Source organism: Oryzias melastigma, linkage group LG13 (genome assembly GCF_002922805.2).
Source record: "Oryzias melastigma strain HK-1 linkage group LG13, ASM292280v2, whole genome shotgun sequence".
In the NCBI taxonomy this organism is placed as follows: domain Eukaryota; kingdom Metazoa; phylum Chordata; class Actinopteri; order Beloniformes; family Adrianichthyidae; genus Oryzias; species Oryzias melastigma.
In genome coordinates, this window is record NC_050524.1 from 2,461,433 (window position 1) to 2,478,006 (window position 16,574).

General features: G+C 41.0%; 2 protein-coding genes across 4 annotated transcripts in view; both read right to left on the reverse strand.

The window, feature by feature from the left end:
* srsf7a (serine and arginine rich splicing factor 7a) overlaps positions 1 to 406 on the reverse strand; it is a 6,677-nt gene extending 6,271 nt beyond the window's left edge. For 2 of the 3 annotated variants that reach the window (XR_002919800.2, XM_024277259.2), the window contains exon 1: positions 190 to 406. The gene's annotated coding sequence lies outside the window, so the exon portion shown is untranslated. The remainder of the gene's footprint in view (positions 1 to 189) is intronic. The other variant, XM_024277260.2, reaches the window with a different exon arrangement.
* Positions 407 to 1,796: 1,390 nt separating this feature from the next.
* Positions 1,797 to 16,574, reverse strand: part of LOC112149520 (sodium/calcium exchanger 2) — a 132,099-nt gene continuing 117,321 nt past the window's right edge. Inside the window, exons 12-17 of the mRNA XM_024277256.2 lie at positions 13,980 to 14,083; positions 13,386 to 13,403; positions 10,612 to 10,736; positions 8,171 to 8,270; positions 7,822 to 8,097; positions 1,797 to 6,641 (exon numbers count right to left, since the gene is read on the reverse strand). Of these exons, the coding sequence (XP_024133024.1) occupies positions 6,265 to 6,641; positions 7,822 to 8,097; positions 8,171 to 8,270; positions 10,612 to 10,736; positions 13,386 to 13,403; positions 13,980 to 14,083 (1,000 nt within the window). The 3' untranslated portion in view covers positions 1,797 to 6,264. The remainder of the gene's footprint in view (positions 6,642 to 7,821; positions 8,098 to 8,170; positions 8,271 to 10,611; positions 10,737 to 13,385; positions 13,404 to 13,979; positions 14,084 to 16,574) is intronic.

Here is a 16,574-nt window from a genome sequence, read left to right on the forward strand (position 1 = left end):
TGCAGCTGAGTAAATATCACAACGCCGCACACAAAAAGCATGTATTGAGTGCATGTCTTTGAGAATTAACACGGTTACAAAACCACCAGGATTTATGCTATTAGAAAAGCTAGTTTCCAGGAATTAGTCGAGGCCTCGGTTGCCGCCTGCCCATAAACAATGGCGGTAGCACGCGCTAGCTAGCCTTACCTCCTTCCGCCAATTTCAGACTGAACTCCGAACAGGAGAGACCCGCGGCGGCCTTCGACCACAGCCGAGGTCGATTTCAACCAAACAAACTTCAGCTGCACGGAACGAGGAGCCGAGTATCCGCTCAAACGGACATCACCGCGTCCCTCATGTCACTTGAGAACGAGACTTCACGTCCTGCGCGCTGCGCCACTTCCGCACATGCGCACTTCAACCGGAAGAAACGGGGACCGATATGTTTTTTTCAGGTTCTTGTCATAGTGGCCCTTATGTTTTCATTGACAAAAAATGTACCAACTACACGTAAAGTTAAATTAAGAATATTATACTTAAAAAACACAAAGTTAAAGAAACACATAAAATCATGAACTCCGTTTACTCATCCATGGATTTATTGAAAAAACGTTTCAAAATTGAGAAAAACTTATGCTCCTTCTGTGAAAACTCTGATGAAAACCATATATTTTTCAGCTGTTCCAAAACAAATCCTTTCTTGAATAGAATTAACATCCAAAAATTAAATTACCAGGTTCTATCACTCTACAGAATATTAAATTTGGAGCTCTACTACCAAAACAGAAGAACTCTGCTATAATTTAGTCCTATGCTGAGCCTAGTGTTTCATCCACAAACAAAGAGTGCTGAAAAGAATCCCTATCTTTAAGGGTTTTTGGTTGAGCTGAAATTGTATTTGAAATCTTTAAAATACATTGATTCCACAAAGAAAATAAAAGTATTGCCAATGATGTAAATTAAAACTTTACTGCATTTGTATGAAAGTATAAAAACAATGTTATTTAAGTTGACTCCTGCCTTGCTGACTATTTGATCACTTTTTTTTCTTCACTCTCTTTTTGTTGTTCTGCCTTATTCTGGTCTGGTGGCTGTAAACACTGTCTGATTTTGTTTTTTCACTGCTTTAGCCATTAGAATAACATCTGCTCAACACAACATCAAGCAAAATAGAACCAATAATTTTAACTGACTCTGTTGTCCTTGATGTTATTCAGATGTTTTAAGTGCAATCAAGTACAAAAACTGATTCAGATTCATGTTGGCCACACGTAATCGGTGCAACCAAGAAGCACATTTCTGCATGTATAGCTAGTATAGCTTTGATGGAATGCAAAGTGTTTAAATGAACAAACTTTTTATACTTTAATGGTTTCTAATGGTATGATTTGCAAATGATAGGATATTTCTATTAAAGTGAACTGATCACTACTGAGTACAGTCTGGCAATGCATCAAAATTAACTAGTTATGGAATACAATCCTTTAAAAACTGCGGTAGAATTATCCCACTTCGCAAGTTTAACTCTAATCAAGCTCCCTTTGATCCCCATGTTCATTATTTTTGTTCAATTATATTCTAATTTATTCTAATAACACAACGATGAAGCCTGTCTGACATAAAGTGGTCGACTGTTTCTAAATTTAGGGGCTTTTAATGTGATAAAATAGTTCACATTTGTTGTTTTTTAATACTTTAGATCAGCTGGTTTGAGAGAGAAATAAGATCAGTATGAATCATCTTACAGAGATGACAAGAAATAATTTAAAAACACATGTAGTGCAGAATATGTGTAATGAAAAAAAGACACGTAACACCTTGAAAATAGATAAATTATATTTAACTAAGGTCAACTTCACTTGATTAAAGACCTTCATGTTCTTCCGTTAACACAGTACATCTCATGCCATGTTTAAAAAAAAAACGGACATTTTTTCTGAGTTTTTTTCCATTTCATAAAAAAAATTAAATATAATCTTTAGTTAATTTATTACAATATTGAATAAATGTATATGTCTATCACACCATAATAACAAGTCAGTTGTATATTCCCTAAAAAGATTTAGGCAAAGAGACATTTTCTTCATCATCACAGTAAACAATTTCACAGAGAGACACACTGAAGAGCCGGGTGGGGGTGGGCGGTGCTGGGGGTGGTTGAACACTTACACAGAAATATTGGACACCAACAAACAAAGATGACCGGGGGCGCTGCGCAAACAGCAGGGTCTGTTTTTGACAGGGAGGGGGCGAAACAAGAAGCAGCAACAGAGAAGGAGTCTGTGGGATTCTCTGTGTGTTTGTCTGATCTTCATCATGTACGTCAGTGTGTTTATACGGGTGTGCGTGTGTGTGTTCATGTTATTTTGTGTGAATGTACAGCAAAAAAAGAACTTGAGGTATTTTAAAGTGCTTTAAGAAAAGATAAACTAAGAAAATGTCAAAATAGAAAATATAAATAAGACAGTAAAATCACAATTAAAACAAAAATAAATTAGTTTCTATTTGTCTTTCATTTTTCATGAATCAGTTTTCCTTTAATCAGACAAATAAAGTTAAAAAATGTCTGAAATTACTCAAATGAAATACGTCACGCTCGCTGTGATGTTGAGTTACGTCTGAATTCACCAAATACTGTACAATACTCACAGTAAGTTAGGGGTGTTGTGAAATAATCAGAGGATGATGTAAACTTATTTCACTTATTGGAGCCAAAAACAACAAAAAAATCTAAAAGAAAAACCTTTTCAATGTGGCATCAACGTCAACATTCTTATGAAAAAGCTGATTTAGCCAGAAAGTCATTCCAAGTTCATCATTCAAACTTTCATGATATCATGAGACGCTCCATCTGGTCATAGCGCCTCCTTCAGGTTGGTAGTAGACAGTCAGGTGTTGCAGGTGGACTTGGTGAGTCTCAAAGTGTCATCAGCAGACCAGCATCAAGACTAAGAACTTTTGTCAGAGTTTGTGACAAACCAGGTGTGGAGCCCCGCTGGTACCAGACCACAACCAGAACCAGAACCCGAGGACCTCTGACCTCAGACATGGTTTAGCAACAGCTGTAGGCCGTTTACCAGATGTGAGGGTTCTAGAGTTTTCAGACAATTCCTTCGACTCCACCACTTTGACTGGAAGACACCCCCATACAAGTTTTCAGTGATGACCATGTGACCTGGACAATGCAATAATGATCTACTGTCCTGTTCACTCGCTGTGTGCAAAATGTTGTAATCTGTTCAAAGATTGGATTAGAATTGAACTGTGTACATGGACCCTAAAAAGTGTTTCAGATTATAACCAACGTTTAGATCCGTCACACGGAATAAACCATTTTGACATGCATGGAACTACCTAAAATACCAGAAACGACCAGAGAAGAAGTAGTAGCGAGTTCTATTGTTAACAAACATGGCTGCTGTCAGCATGGAGAGAGACGATCTTCTTGGAGGGCTTTTATTGTGTTTTTTTAAAGTGGCTATTTGCACGCAATATTCTATATATGTGTGGCCAGTACTAAACTTTTATTTCTTAGCCGCACAGATGGCTATGGCTACGGTTAATACATGGAACCAACAACATTTAGCCGTGGATGTACCCTCTCCTACTCGGAGACATGGAGCTCCGGAGTCCGACTACTCTGCTCTCTGAACCACAATCTGTGACTTCTTCGGAGCATACAGCGTCTACACATGATGTAAAACCCATCGCAGTAATGACCCACAATCTGATTAACAATCTGCATAACCCTCCTATCTCAAGCAGATGGAAATTCTGATCAAAGTCATCCGAATGGCATGTTTACATAAAGCATTTTTATTCCGATCAGGCTTTTAATCTGATTACTTGTGTCCATGTAAACACAGCTAGCATTGCTGGGGTAGATGAAGTGAGCAATACGTTGAGGTCAGCAGGTCAGCATGGTCTCCAGGGTTGGTTTTGGTGGAGGAGGAGCAACAGTTTGGACAGGCATCAGCAGTCAGAGCAAAACTGATTTGGGTTTTGTGGATGGTCCAGTCTCTGATGGTTATTACTTCAGAGACATTATAGAACCAATTCCACCAGAATACCCCCAACTTTCTGATGCTCCACCACATGGTGCCAGAATTGTCACAGTTGGACTTCAGGAAGTGGGTTCATATGGTCTGACCAATGGAGGAAATACCCACTAGTGACATGGTCAGTGTTTATATTTTTAGATTTGAGTCTATTTTCTTCATTTTTGGGGTTATAAATAACAAACTAATGGATATTATGTTTCTCATTCATTAATAATATTATCAAAGGGAACTTTGACATATTTCTTTAAAATTCAGACTGAACAGGAAAAGCTCTCATAAATAACAACATCCCAAACTTATTGTGAATGTAGTATTTGTCTGACAAAAGGAAAACTACATGTGTGTTTATGTGCGTGCTTCACGATAGTTTGCAAATAAATGAAAAGTGAAGTATCCAGTAAAGTTTGCCTGTAGGCGTCCATCACAGTAGACCATGCTGCAAACACACGGGGACTCGTCATGCATGTGCAGAGGAACACGGAGGACGAGGGAGGAGGACACAGAGAGAGGGGGACTCTGGAGGAGGGAGGCATCACATCTAGCTACGGAACAGCAAAAGGCCAAAGCCCACAGTTAGTACAGAATTTCATGGAAACGCAGCGAATCGTTGGAAACTCGGAGTCCGACTGCTGAGCCTCCAGGTCCAGCGGACCTGTGGGCGAGAAGCGGCATCGTTCCTTGGCGTTTCTTCATGTAAACATGCTACTTACACACAAAAAAACCCTCCTTCACAAGGACCGGATGAAGAGATGCACGGAGGGAGACGATCAACACTGCAACATCGGACCGCAAGAACATTCAAACGGGGGAACTGTCCTGACTCACATCCAACCTCCGACCTGCAGCTCCTCTCCTCATGAATAAAAACACAACGCAGACGGCAGATGATCCACACGCTGTTCAGGCGGTTAAAGGGCAGCTTCCTCACAGTGCAAAAAATATCAAAACCTAATCCACTAAATTCTGCAACAGCATCACTGACTCTACCTCGATTCACAGAGCAGTCCTACGCTACAGGCTGGTCAGAAATACAAAAGGAGACGCCCTAGAAAATCACCTCTAGAAAGTTTACAAAGTTTCCTTAGCGTGGGTAAACTCATCAGATCTGTTTTGGATGTTAACTGATGGTTTCAGTAAGATGTAGCGTGCGCTGCCATAGTACTGCTTTCTATGTCTGCTATGCAAATACGGAGCAGCACACTGACAGGCCTGTGAAAAAGGAAGTTCCTCCATCAACGTTCGCCCATAAACTGTCATTTTTCAGCCTGTTGAGTGTTAAGACTTCTAAGAATTACAGCCATCCATGCATGTGTCAGTCAGCAGATCTAACACTGTGCATAAACAAACAGCAGCTTATGAAAGCGTTAATACTGCGTCAGTGTTTTCCCTAACACACCATTTGCTGTCTGAGCGCTGCAGAGTTTCATTGCAAATCAAGTTTTTCTGGAAGCTTCTCAGCTGCTCGTGCGTGCATCCTCAGTTCCGCCTGCCGCTCTGCTCCGTACAGCAGAGTCTCTGACCCACAGATGCAGGGATGCCATGTACAGGTGGATGCAGACAGAGAGGACCTGTGCATGCAAAATCAGCCTCTGCCAGAGACGCAGAGGTTACCATGGAAACCATCCACCAAAGAGACACGTGGCTTCTTCGATTTGTTTGAGTCAGTTAGGTTTTTGCATTTCGCCTTGGTATTTACAGCGCGCGTGGAGGACTGCTTCACCCAACCTGTTGGACAAACACGTCTCTGTGAGAGCATCCTGTAGTAAACAAACAGAACGTTATTGTTTTGTAAACATTCGACTCCTTTTGTCCGCCTCTTCAGTGTAAAAACGTGGACTTGTAAAGTCTGTAGTGCAGAGGACGGCAGAAATGTGGATGAATTCTGTGGTTTTGCTCCTTGGAATCAGCAGTGATTCTGCAGAACAGCGCCTCCACCTGGCCGGGAGGTGAAGCAGCTGTGGGGCAGAATCAGCGCCGAGCTTCACCTGACTTTCTTTACACCCTCAAAGCTTCTCCATCTCCCTGCTGCAGACTGAACTCATTTGCATTCACAGTTACATGTGTGTACATTAAGTGTCTATGATCGGACACGTTTTTGCATCAAATACCAGGACGCCTGCAGACTGCAGCGAGCCCTGCAGGGCGTTGTGAGCCGTGGACTGTATGGACCAAAGGTTAAAGTTCATAGGCTGTGTGTGTTGCTGTGCAAGATGCTCCCGCTTTAAAAGCCGCTGATGTGGCAGTAGGCCTCCAGGCTGGAGAACAGGATGTAGAGAAACCACAGGCCGAAGAACAGCAGGGTGGTCAGGATGCGGGGCACCCTGGGCCCCCCGAGCTCTCCGCCGATGGAAGGCCGGCGCCTGAACAGAAGAACCGCCATGCAGATGAACGCAAAGATGGTGAAGAGCGTGACGGAGAAGGCCAGTGAGCCCGGGTCAACTTTGAAGCTGTCTCCTTTGATGTTCCAGTAGATGGCGGCCACCGACCACGCCACGCCAATGCCAAGGAAGACGTTGACGGCGTTGCTGCCGGTTACGTTCCCGACAGAGGCGTCGGCATGTTGATCCTGCACAGCGGCCACTTTACTCGCAAATGTGTCTGAAGGACAAAAAAGAGCAGAAAGACTTTGAACAGAAAATGAAAAGGGAACAACATTAAGAAGACAATAAAACACAAATTAATCAACAAAAATACACAAATAAACCTCATGACACCAACACAAATACAGGAGAATAAAACCAACATAATCAAATAAGAAAAAAGAAAAAAATATCTCAAACTTCTACAAATATTACCAAAAAGACTAAAAACAAATTAGAACCATGAGCGGCGCGGTATGGCCTGCAGGTGCTACCCGCCCCGCCCTTTCTGCCCCCTTTAGACCCGCCCTCACTGGCTGAGCAGCTGCTGCAGGTGACTTACTCCTCCCCTTTCCTCCTCTGCCATCTTCAAAGCTACATGTGACAAATTCATGATTTTTTTTTCAAAACTGTGGCTTTTCTGTTGGTTTAATCTCCATAGCAACCATTTTATTTTTTGGTCGCCTAAGAGTGATGAACAGATTGACGTAATTTTAAAAAGAATCGGCAAATGTACATTTTGGGATTTCCTTAGCAACGGTGGTCTTTTGTTAACCACGCCCACATTCCAGATATGTTCATATCGCATGTCACATTGTTTTGTTCAGCTTTACCCAAAGACAAATTTATTACATTTTCACAATATTCCGGTAAGAAATGAGTGAGCAAAAGGGGAACGCCACGTTGATGAGCTCGCTACGCGAACATCGTACAAAATCTTCAAATTTCAGCATCTTTTCCTAAGTAGTTTCCCAATGATGCTCGAGGAGCTAGGAGGCGATAGATCGATATCTACTAGGAGGAGTTGGGCTGTTGCTAAAGGCGAATCTTTGAAAAACACAAGATGGCTACCTCTTCCTGAGGTCAAAGGTCAACAAAACTTTGGTTGTTGTTGTAAATTGCTCAGAACAAATGTTTTCTTTTCTCCTACTGTGGGGAAATGGGAAAGTTGCCAAATTTCATACTTTGCCCCCCCCCAAAAAAGGATGCCAAGTCTCCTGTGGCCATCCCATAATAATTTCCAAATTCCCTTTGGATATCTCCGACACGTTTTAGTTTCGTTAGAGGATTTAAAGACAATTTTTGGAGTCCCATAACAGATTTTGGTCTCGTCAGGTTGGCGGCGAGACGATGACTTCCATCAGAGAAAGGTGGGAGGGTGGGTCGCCTGTAAGCCCAATGCGAGGATGTTTGCTCACCTGGAATCGATGTTCCCAACGCCACGAACACCACAGCTGTCACGGTGTCCCGCAGGCCCACGGTGCAGCCAAAGTGTGAGGCCAAATCGCCGATGACGGCGGTGAGGATCCCGATGGTGCTGATGGACACAAAGAAGCAGGCCCAGCCATTCCAGTACTCTGTGGGCGGGACGCAGGCGAACAGAACCTTCCAGAATACGGTCAGGAAGTGCATGAAGTAATCAGAACAAGACGGAGGGCGCTCTTCTCGTCCTTCCTCGTCCTCATCACCGTCACCTGAAGGAGGATGAGAAGAAATTAGTTTTCAAAGCAGAAATGTTTGGATAAGATCTAATTGTTCAGAACTCACCTGCACTGACCGTCACCGCCTCTACAAACTGTTCCCTCCACGAGTGCGTCCCGATGACCAGAGCCAGGTTGGTCTTCTTTATGAGTTTGTCGACGGTGCTCTGCCAACCGGTACACAAGACAAGTTCAGATCAACGGCTTTCTGTGGTCAGTTAGTCCAACTTTGTTTTTTACTTAGCTTGATTTTAATGGAAGAAACACAACTTAAAAAGAGCACAAATAATCTTGATTTACGTGAGTTAAAACTGCCAAAATTCAAAAACAAAACTTGATAAAGCCTGAAAAAAAAACAAAAGAGGAAAAAAAATGAATGGAAACTGTAAACAAAAGCTTAGAATAAAGGAGGAAGTCAGAAAAAAAGTTAAAAACTCCTGCAAACTATAATTTTTATCATAAACGTCAACTTTAGAACAAAAGATAAAAACTGAATTAACTGGAATCTCAACAGGGTAGATAAATATGTTTGGAGGATACAAGAACTGCACTCCAACTATATCATTTTCTAATGTGAAAACAGTGTTTTTAAAAATAGAATTGCACAGTTTTTACCCAAAATCAGAAAGTCTGTGTAGTTTTTTCAGACACATTTTCTGCAGAGCAGCAGGAGCTCAATAGAAACTTGATTCTGGTTCGTGGGTGGGACTGTTGGCATGGAAATTAGCTAGTTTCCCAGCATTCCTTTGTTTACACTCTGTCTTGTAGCTTATAGTCCAAGCTAACATTAGCGTAGCAACAAAAATTGGTGAGCAATATCAGAGCTATCCAGTCGTTTAGTTTTTATCCAGATTTTAGCTCAAATGAGGGAAAAAAGACATTCCTGTATCCATTAGTCTGCAGGTGGATGAATCAGAATTGTAGTCTGGAAAGCAGTTCCTGCGTCAAAACTCAAATTTTTTCAAACCGCAGGTTTTCATGAGAGTTGGGCGATACTGAGACTCTGGGTATCGATCCGACACTAATCTGATACTGATAAATATCACCGATATCTATATCAATATAGATATATTTTTAAAATGCAATGGATCTGGTATCAACCTCAAAATCTCAATTGTTTCAGATCACAGTAAATGTATTTTTTTTAAAGTTTACTCTCTTTTTAATTATTAGATAAACACATAAACAGAATTAGGATAATATTTTCAAATACATGGAAAATAGTTTATTAAATTAAAACCTTATTTAAATAAAAAAAGTGAAGAAGTGAATGCAGAACAGTCAACAAACCAAAAGAAACAAGTAACTATAATACAAAAATAAATCAAAATGGTTAGCGATTAAAAAAAGGTCAATGCTATTGATAATTTTAATGATCCGCCCAGCACTAGTTTTCATCTGCTCCAACACAGTGTTCATCTTTAATTATTTTTAAACGATAAGAAAATGCCACATGAAGATGTTAAAAACACTATTTTGATTGGAGTGGGTCTATAAGCTCAAAATTTGCATTTCTGAGAATTTCTTTATTCAAATTGTCATAAATCTGGAGAAGATGAAAAAAACGCGGTTTGAAAAAGGGCATAATGATAATTAAGAGACCACTGGGACCGCTCTGAAAGTACTGTAGAGTGAAAGATGATCAGAGTGGGGCTTTAAACAGTGAGAAAAAGGGATTTATGCTGTTTTTATTGCTACGTGTTAAAGACGAGAGCTGTGAGGACACTAATAGTTTCTTTAACTCAGTTAAACCTGTTACAGACTTTTGTCCCATTTCATTAGAAAAACAAACTCAATGAACAACTTTATTTTACAAATAAACAATATAGTGGACGTGTTACAGCTCCAAACTAACGTCTTTCTGTGACTCCTCCCCCTTTCATCCTTTATTTATGCAGCAAACAGAGCAGCACGTCTGTCTGATTCTGATGTCATAGAAAGCAGCCGCTCTACCACAGGGATTTCATTATTCGTCCAGCTGTTTCACACTCCCCACAAATCCCTCTATGTCCTCATAGAGTGAGCTGAACCAAACCGACAGGTTTTTTGAGGAGAAGGAAAATAATCGTTTTTGTTGTGTTTTTGCTGCACCTCTGATCTGATTTCAGTCGATTCTCCTGCTGCTTTCTCACTAATGGAGGTGGGCGTCTCATTTGTTGAAGCGCTGCTCTGTGTGTTTGGACTCAGCTCTCCTCGGTCAGGATGCTATATCGAGGGCAACTAATGCATCTTTAATAATTCAAAAGCCATCACAGACCATCTCAGTGGGGGAGATAAAACCCAGCACCAGCAGAAGGGCATCAGAGTGGATGATGGAACACAAACAGCTTTGTTCTGCCTGGTTTTGAACATACGATCAGAAGATTTTACTCTCTTAATCCTCTTTACTGTTAAAGTCTGCTTCTGGTTTCTGTTTTTCATCATTTGAAAATCCCACACGAGCAGACTGACTGCAGGAACAGGGCTGCTCCTGAAGGGGGCAGTAGAAGAGAACAAACGGATGAGCACCTTGAACTCGTAGGACTCCTCGATGACCACCTCCAGGCGGCTGTGCTCCCCCAGGATGGGCTTCCCCATCTCCGCTATCCTGCGGGCCTCCTCCTCCTCCGTGCTCATCTGCCCCTCTCCCCCCTCTGTGGGGAGACAAAGGAACACTCGTCTCTGCAGAAGCTCCTGGTATAAATAAAACATCTATTTATTTTTGACATTTTCTCAAGTGAGTGGAAGAGGACAAGCAGCGAGAAAACAAAGGGGTTAGGTGTTTGTGAGTCCAGTCAGTGGAAATTTTGATGAAGAACTTGTTTCTCTACTTTATTAAACTCCATTAAAAACATTGCAATAACATTTACAAAGAAACTATGAACTGTTTCCGCATGGACTGCAGTCAGAATGGACACTTTAAAGACCCACTCCCATGGAAATTATGTTTTTTGGTGTTTTAACATGTTCTTGAGCTCATGGGTAATGGGAAGGGGGGGCGGGGGGTGTTTCTTAATAGCCAACAGCCACAACTCAGAGGAGAATTTATAATGAATGTTCTAAAAACGACACAGTTTTTGGCTAAAAACAGAATCATACTGAAGAAATCACAAGGAAGATGTATCAGGAGGAGAGACTTTGGGATGGATGGACGTTTGGGAGGTCAGAAGTTATTTTAGAGCAGATGTTGTCCTCAACCCCTCACGGTTCAGGACATTGGAGGGACTTGGTGGAAGTTTTATTTATTTATTTATTTTTAAGTGAGCTACATTGTATTTAGGGCTTTCCTGAAATCTGTATATGTCTGATAATGAACATATGGAAGGAGTTTTATCACATTGTCATTTACGGAAAAAATTAAAATCAAATCAATTATTAGACTTTCCATCATAATTTGTTATAAAGTTTAAATAGTTTTTCACAAAAAATCCGACTATTTGAAACACAATGTGTTGTGTTGTCATGGTAACCCACTTTTATTGAGGCATCTGATTGGTCAGAACTTGAATAACTTGAACTACTAAAAAATAAAAAATATGGGGTCTTCTGACCAATAGAACGACTGAGTAACAGCTGGTTATTTCTCCATAAAAGTCTATGGGATTTCGGCTTCTTGGAGGCAGCGGGAACTTTGTTTGGAACACCAGGGGGGAGGGGTCACTCAATCCAGTTCTCATATACAGTCCAGCACGAATTCTGAGTTTTCAATATAAAACAAACAAGGCTCGTACAAAACAAAAAGACAAACTAGTTGTGGAACTTCTGCTCTAGAGGACATGCTTCAAACTTTTGATGCGGTTCACTTTGACACTTAAGAACAAACCAAGGAATGAGAAGATGGCAGCAGGTGTCTTTGGTGTCCGGCAGTCTTAGGGAAAAGTACATTATGAACACAATGTTCTGTTCGTTTTCATAAAGCTCAGAGAGTAAAACAGGTTCATGTCCCTGATCTCTATCCTGAACATCTAAATCTGTAGAATATGGATCAACAATGTTAGAGGATCTGAGTCTGATACAGCACCAGCACCGGGTCAAAGTATCTCTTAGATCCTATTTACTTTATACATTTATCAAGTGAAGAACATTTTGTCCATCTTCTTCTCTTTATTTCATTTGAAGAAGAAAAAGTCTCTTTCAGTCAGTCACAACCACACCGTCTGACCCACAAAGTGGGCTTCTCTTTGCTCACAGGTGCTTCCTGTTTAATGTGCAGCATATTTCATCTGTCAGAGGTGGGGTGCAGCCCTGCAGGAATCATCAGCCCCCCCACGTCAGACGGGCAGAAATCATTTTGGCTCGCAGCGGTCGTCCTGACTCATTGGTATCATGGAGTTCTGTAAACTCACAGCAGCTCTCTGCTGCTTTTTGCCTGAAGCTGAATCTGTTTCTGCATCTCCACAAACATCTCACTCCAGGGTTGTTAGCATTTATCTCCAAACTTCTGACTCACACAGGAGTCAGATCCAAACAAACATCGACCCCCCAGGGAAAGTAAAGGAGTTGACGAAGAAGAAAATCATGAGGATGTGGAGCAGAACAAACAGGAAACCTGCAGGTCTGCGAGGAACTGCTGCAGAGCGATATCTTTTGACCTGTTTTTAGAGCTAAATATGAAGCGATGCAGCGATTTGGACGGAGGGAAAGTCCTGTAAGAGTCCGGAAAGACCCTTGCCACAACCTCTTAAAGTTGTGGCAAGGGTCAACCCCGACCCCCCTTCCTTTCACCCCTAACTGAAAGCTCTTTGTTTACATTTTCTCCCACTAGCTTACAGCCCCTCACACCCCTAACCTAACATTAACTTAGCAACTAAAATAGTGACATTTCTTTGTCTGCTCTTGATTTGAATAGAGAAGTGCTCAGAGATGAAGTTTCAAACTCAATTTTCTTTATAAATGTCCTTAATCATAAGAAAAATGCAGCAAGAAGATGCTAAAAACACCATAACCATCAAAGTGGGTCTTCAAGAAGAAACCAAACAAGGAAGTGACACGACTGCAGTGAGTTTTTCTTTATCTGTCTTGTCTTTACTGAATAAAAAGCTTTGAAAGTATCACTTTTTTAAATCCTGTCTATTTCAACACCAAAACAGACATAGTTTGTTTAAAGCTGTGAGAGTAACAGTTGAGTTTTAGCATTTTTTGGAGATGTTCAGAAAAGATGAAGTTCAACAATCTCTCTTGTTTTCCTGATCAGTATTTGAATGTTGGAGCAGAACCTGTGAGGAATCAACTTCCTGTTTCAGTTCAGGAGGCGAACAGTTTTTTCAAAAGTGAAAGTGGAGGCAGGAGTGCAGCGGACTTACCCTGGTTGAGCAGCAGAGCTGAGAAGAAGAAGAAGAAGATTGGTAAGTAACAGAAAACAATCAGAAAAATACAACTATAATGCTTTGGCCACATCCAATGAACAGTCCATGTAAGTGCAAGTATGGATACATTAAATTAAAATTCTCTGTCAAAATTAACACTCCTTTTAAGTCTTTGGCTTGACTGGCCTTGATTGGAACTCATGACCTCACTGTCAGGTCGAACGCTCTACCATGAGACCACTGAGCTGTTCATATGGGAACTGAATTAAAGTAATATTGTGCGATTGGGAGTTTGTGTATTAATCATGTCAGCTCAGTGTAACTCTAAATCACACATCAAAGTAATTTTTAAAATCTGTTTTTGTGCAATTTTATTGTTATTTTGGTTGAATGAGAATCTTCATCGACTCGTCGTTTTATTTTAAACATTTGTAAAATTCCAGGAGAATTCGAGCCCTTTATGAACCTCTCTTCACAAATTCTTTAATCCTGTCAATGATTTGTAAGACAAACGATCTTAAACGCGGAAAATTATGCATCTTTTGATTGAACCAAACATTCAGAGAAACAGGAAAATCCTCTCTCCCACACCTGAGATGCCTCTTTTCAGCCAGCGGGGCTCCTCCAGAACGATAAAGAAGTTTTCGTGCTTCTCATACTCTTCATCGTCAATGATCCTCACCTGCAGCGTCTGACTGCATGAAAACACACAAAGGGGCTGTGATCAGACACAGAATGAAGAACACGTTTCACCCGCTGAGCTCTAAAAAAGCAGAAACTGAGACACTTCCTTCAGTACTCAGACAAAAAAAAACGTACATATCTGCCGTGGAGCATCAGTGATTAAGAATTATGAAACTATTTTTCAACGGTTCGGACATTCTAATATCTTTAACAACAGCAAAGAGTTTTTAGTTTATAAATAAAGTTTTAGTTTATCATTAAAATCTATTTGAAACCTCAAACCTGTTAGGCCAAAGTCTGAAGCTAAACCACAGATGACAGTGCAGAACTCTATTAAAACGCCATCTGGTGGGCGGCAAATTCTGCAGGCCGATAAATCATGTTTTAGGAGATAAATTGACTTTCTAAAGGAGTTCCTCAGGATCTGTCAGTCCTGCACAGAGAGAGCTGCATGAACGCCATTAAAAACGTAGACCTGCAGGACTTGAGAAACATGTCAGAGGGAAGCTGAGGAACGCCTCCAAGCCCTGAGGGAACGGCGGGAGGAGGTCAGGCCAGCAGCAGAGGATGTGACCTCCGGCCGAAAACGTCGCTGTCCATCACAGAGAGAACAAAGTGGCGATGGAGACGGAGCAAACACGTCCTCCATCTGAAACATCTCACTACAGCTGCATTTAGAAACGCTTCTGAGCAGGAAAATATCGCAGAATAGCAAACGGAAATGTGCAAACATGAAAGGAAAATATATTTTTTTTCTGCTGTGAAACTATGAATGAAATTCACAAAGTTTCTGAATAACAGATGATAAAAAACTCAAACATTACAGCCTCCTATAGGACACCAGTCACAAAGACAGACATGACAGCACGTTTCTGTCTTCCTTTTTCATCACTATGTTATTGATACGATTGAACAGAAATGACCACAAACACATTCCATCAGTTATTACGCTGTAATGCAGTACATTTATGAAGAGTTAATTAAGCTTAAAGGATCAGAGCAATAAATCCAACGGAGAAACAAAACGTTGATAAAGTTTTTACACTGAGTTCCTGCAGCTGCTGTTCGGTGAGACCGACTGGTGCTTCATTCCTGAAAAGACGCTGTTAAATTTTAACACTTTTTTCTTAAATATATTAAAGAAGTGAAATTAATTATTTACGACGTCTTTTATTTCTGGGAATTCTTTCATGGTTCAGGTTCTCCTCTGATCTCTTTTTTCCACGTTTCAGGGGTGGTCGACCACCTCTGCGTCCTGCGTCTCACCTACTTCACTCCTACTCACCCTCAAGTGTTTATAAGGGTTTCACCACAACCTGTCACCCGCAGCACACCCATAGAAAAACCTGTATGAACATTTTCACTCTGCAGGTTTGCTGAGCTGTCTACGACCTTGATATGTTTGTGACCATTTTTCACCCACAGACATCCTGAATTGACTCTTAAGGAAAGTTCTAATTAAGTTAAAGTTTTTAATTGCTGCTGCTCTAACTCTTTACTTTTAAAAACCTGAAGTTGACTCGTGACGTTTCTCCTGTGAGCAGCATCTCAACAGCACACTCCTTTAACTTGCCTGTTTATTATTTTCAGTCCATGTTCTCCAGTGACATCCACACACACTCTCAGTAATGAGGCTCTGGGTCAGTTAACAATAATGCATTCCATCAAAGTGAAGGAAATTGAATCAAAAGCTCACAGATGATCCGACGCCAGACTCTAAGTAGACGTGTTTAATTGTGGCCTGATGTCAATTTACTCACAATAACAACCTGAATTAGTGACACTTGATAAGATCTGCCTCCATGGTTTTAGATTAGAGACAAATAAAAAGCTTCAGTGGCTTATTAAACCGAAGAAGCAGAGAATCTCTCTTTGAAGGACTTCAGACACAAAGTGAGCTTTGTTAAGAAAAATCACTAAACAAAACGGAAAAAAGGAAAATATATAATAAGTTTATCTACACTAGTAATGATGGTTGAGGTTGATGAACACTCAGCAGATGTTGTCCTGCGTTTTTCCGTATTTGTTAATGGAAAATGGCATGACGATGAGCTACAATAGTCCGATCTGATCATAACTAAATCCTGTCTGCAGCAGAATGCTGAAAAACACAAAGAGGATCATCAATTTATGAGAACAACATATCTAACAGGAAAATAACAAAAAACAGACAAATTCGATCAATATCTCATTTCAAAATTGTGAATTTGAGACATTCAGAGACATCTGGTCTGTCTGACCTTCAGAGGTTTGTGAGACCAAATCCAAAGGGATCAAAGGGATTTGGTTCTCCTGGATCTGATTGATCCTAACAAGATTGTTGCATTTGTGCCATCCCAGTCAAGGTGATCCAATCCATCCATCCGTCCATCTGCCTGTCCATCCATCCTTCCATCCACCCATCCATCCACAGACCCATCCATCCATCCATCCATCCATCCATCCATCCATCCATCCATCCATCATCCATCCATCCATCCATCCATCCATCCATCCATCCAT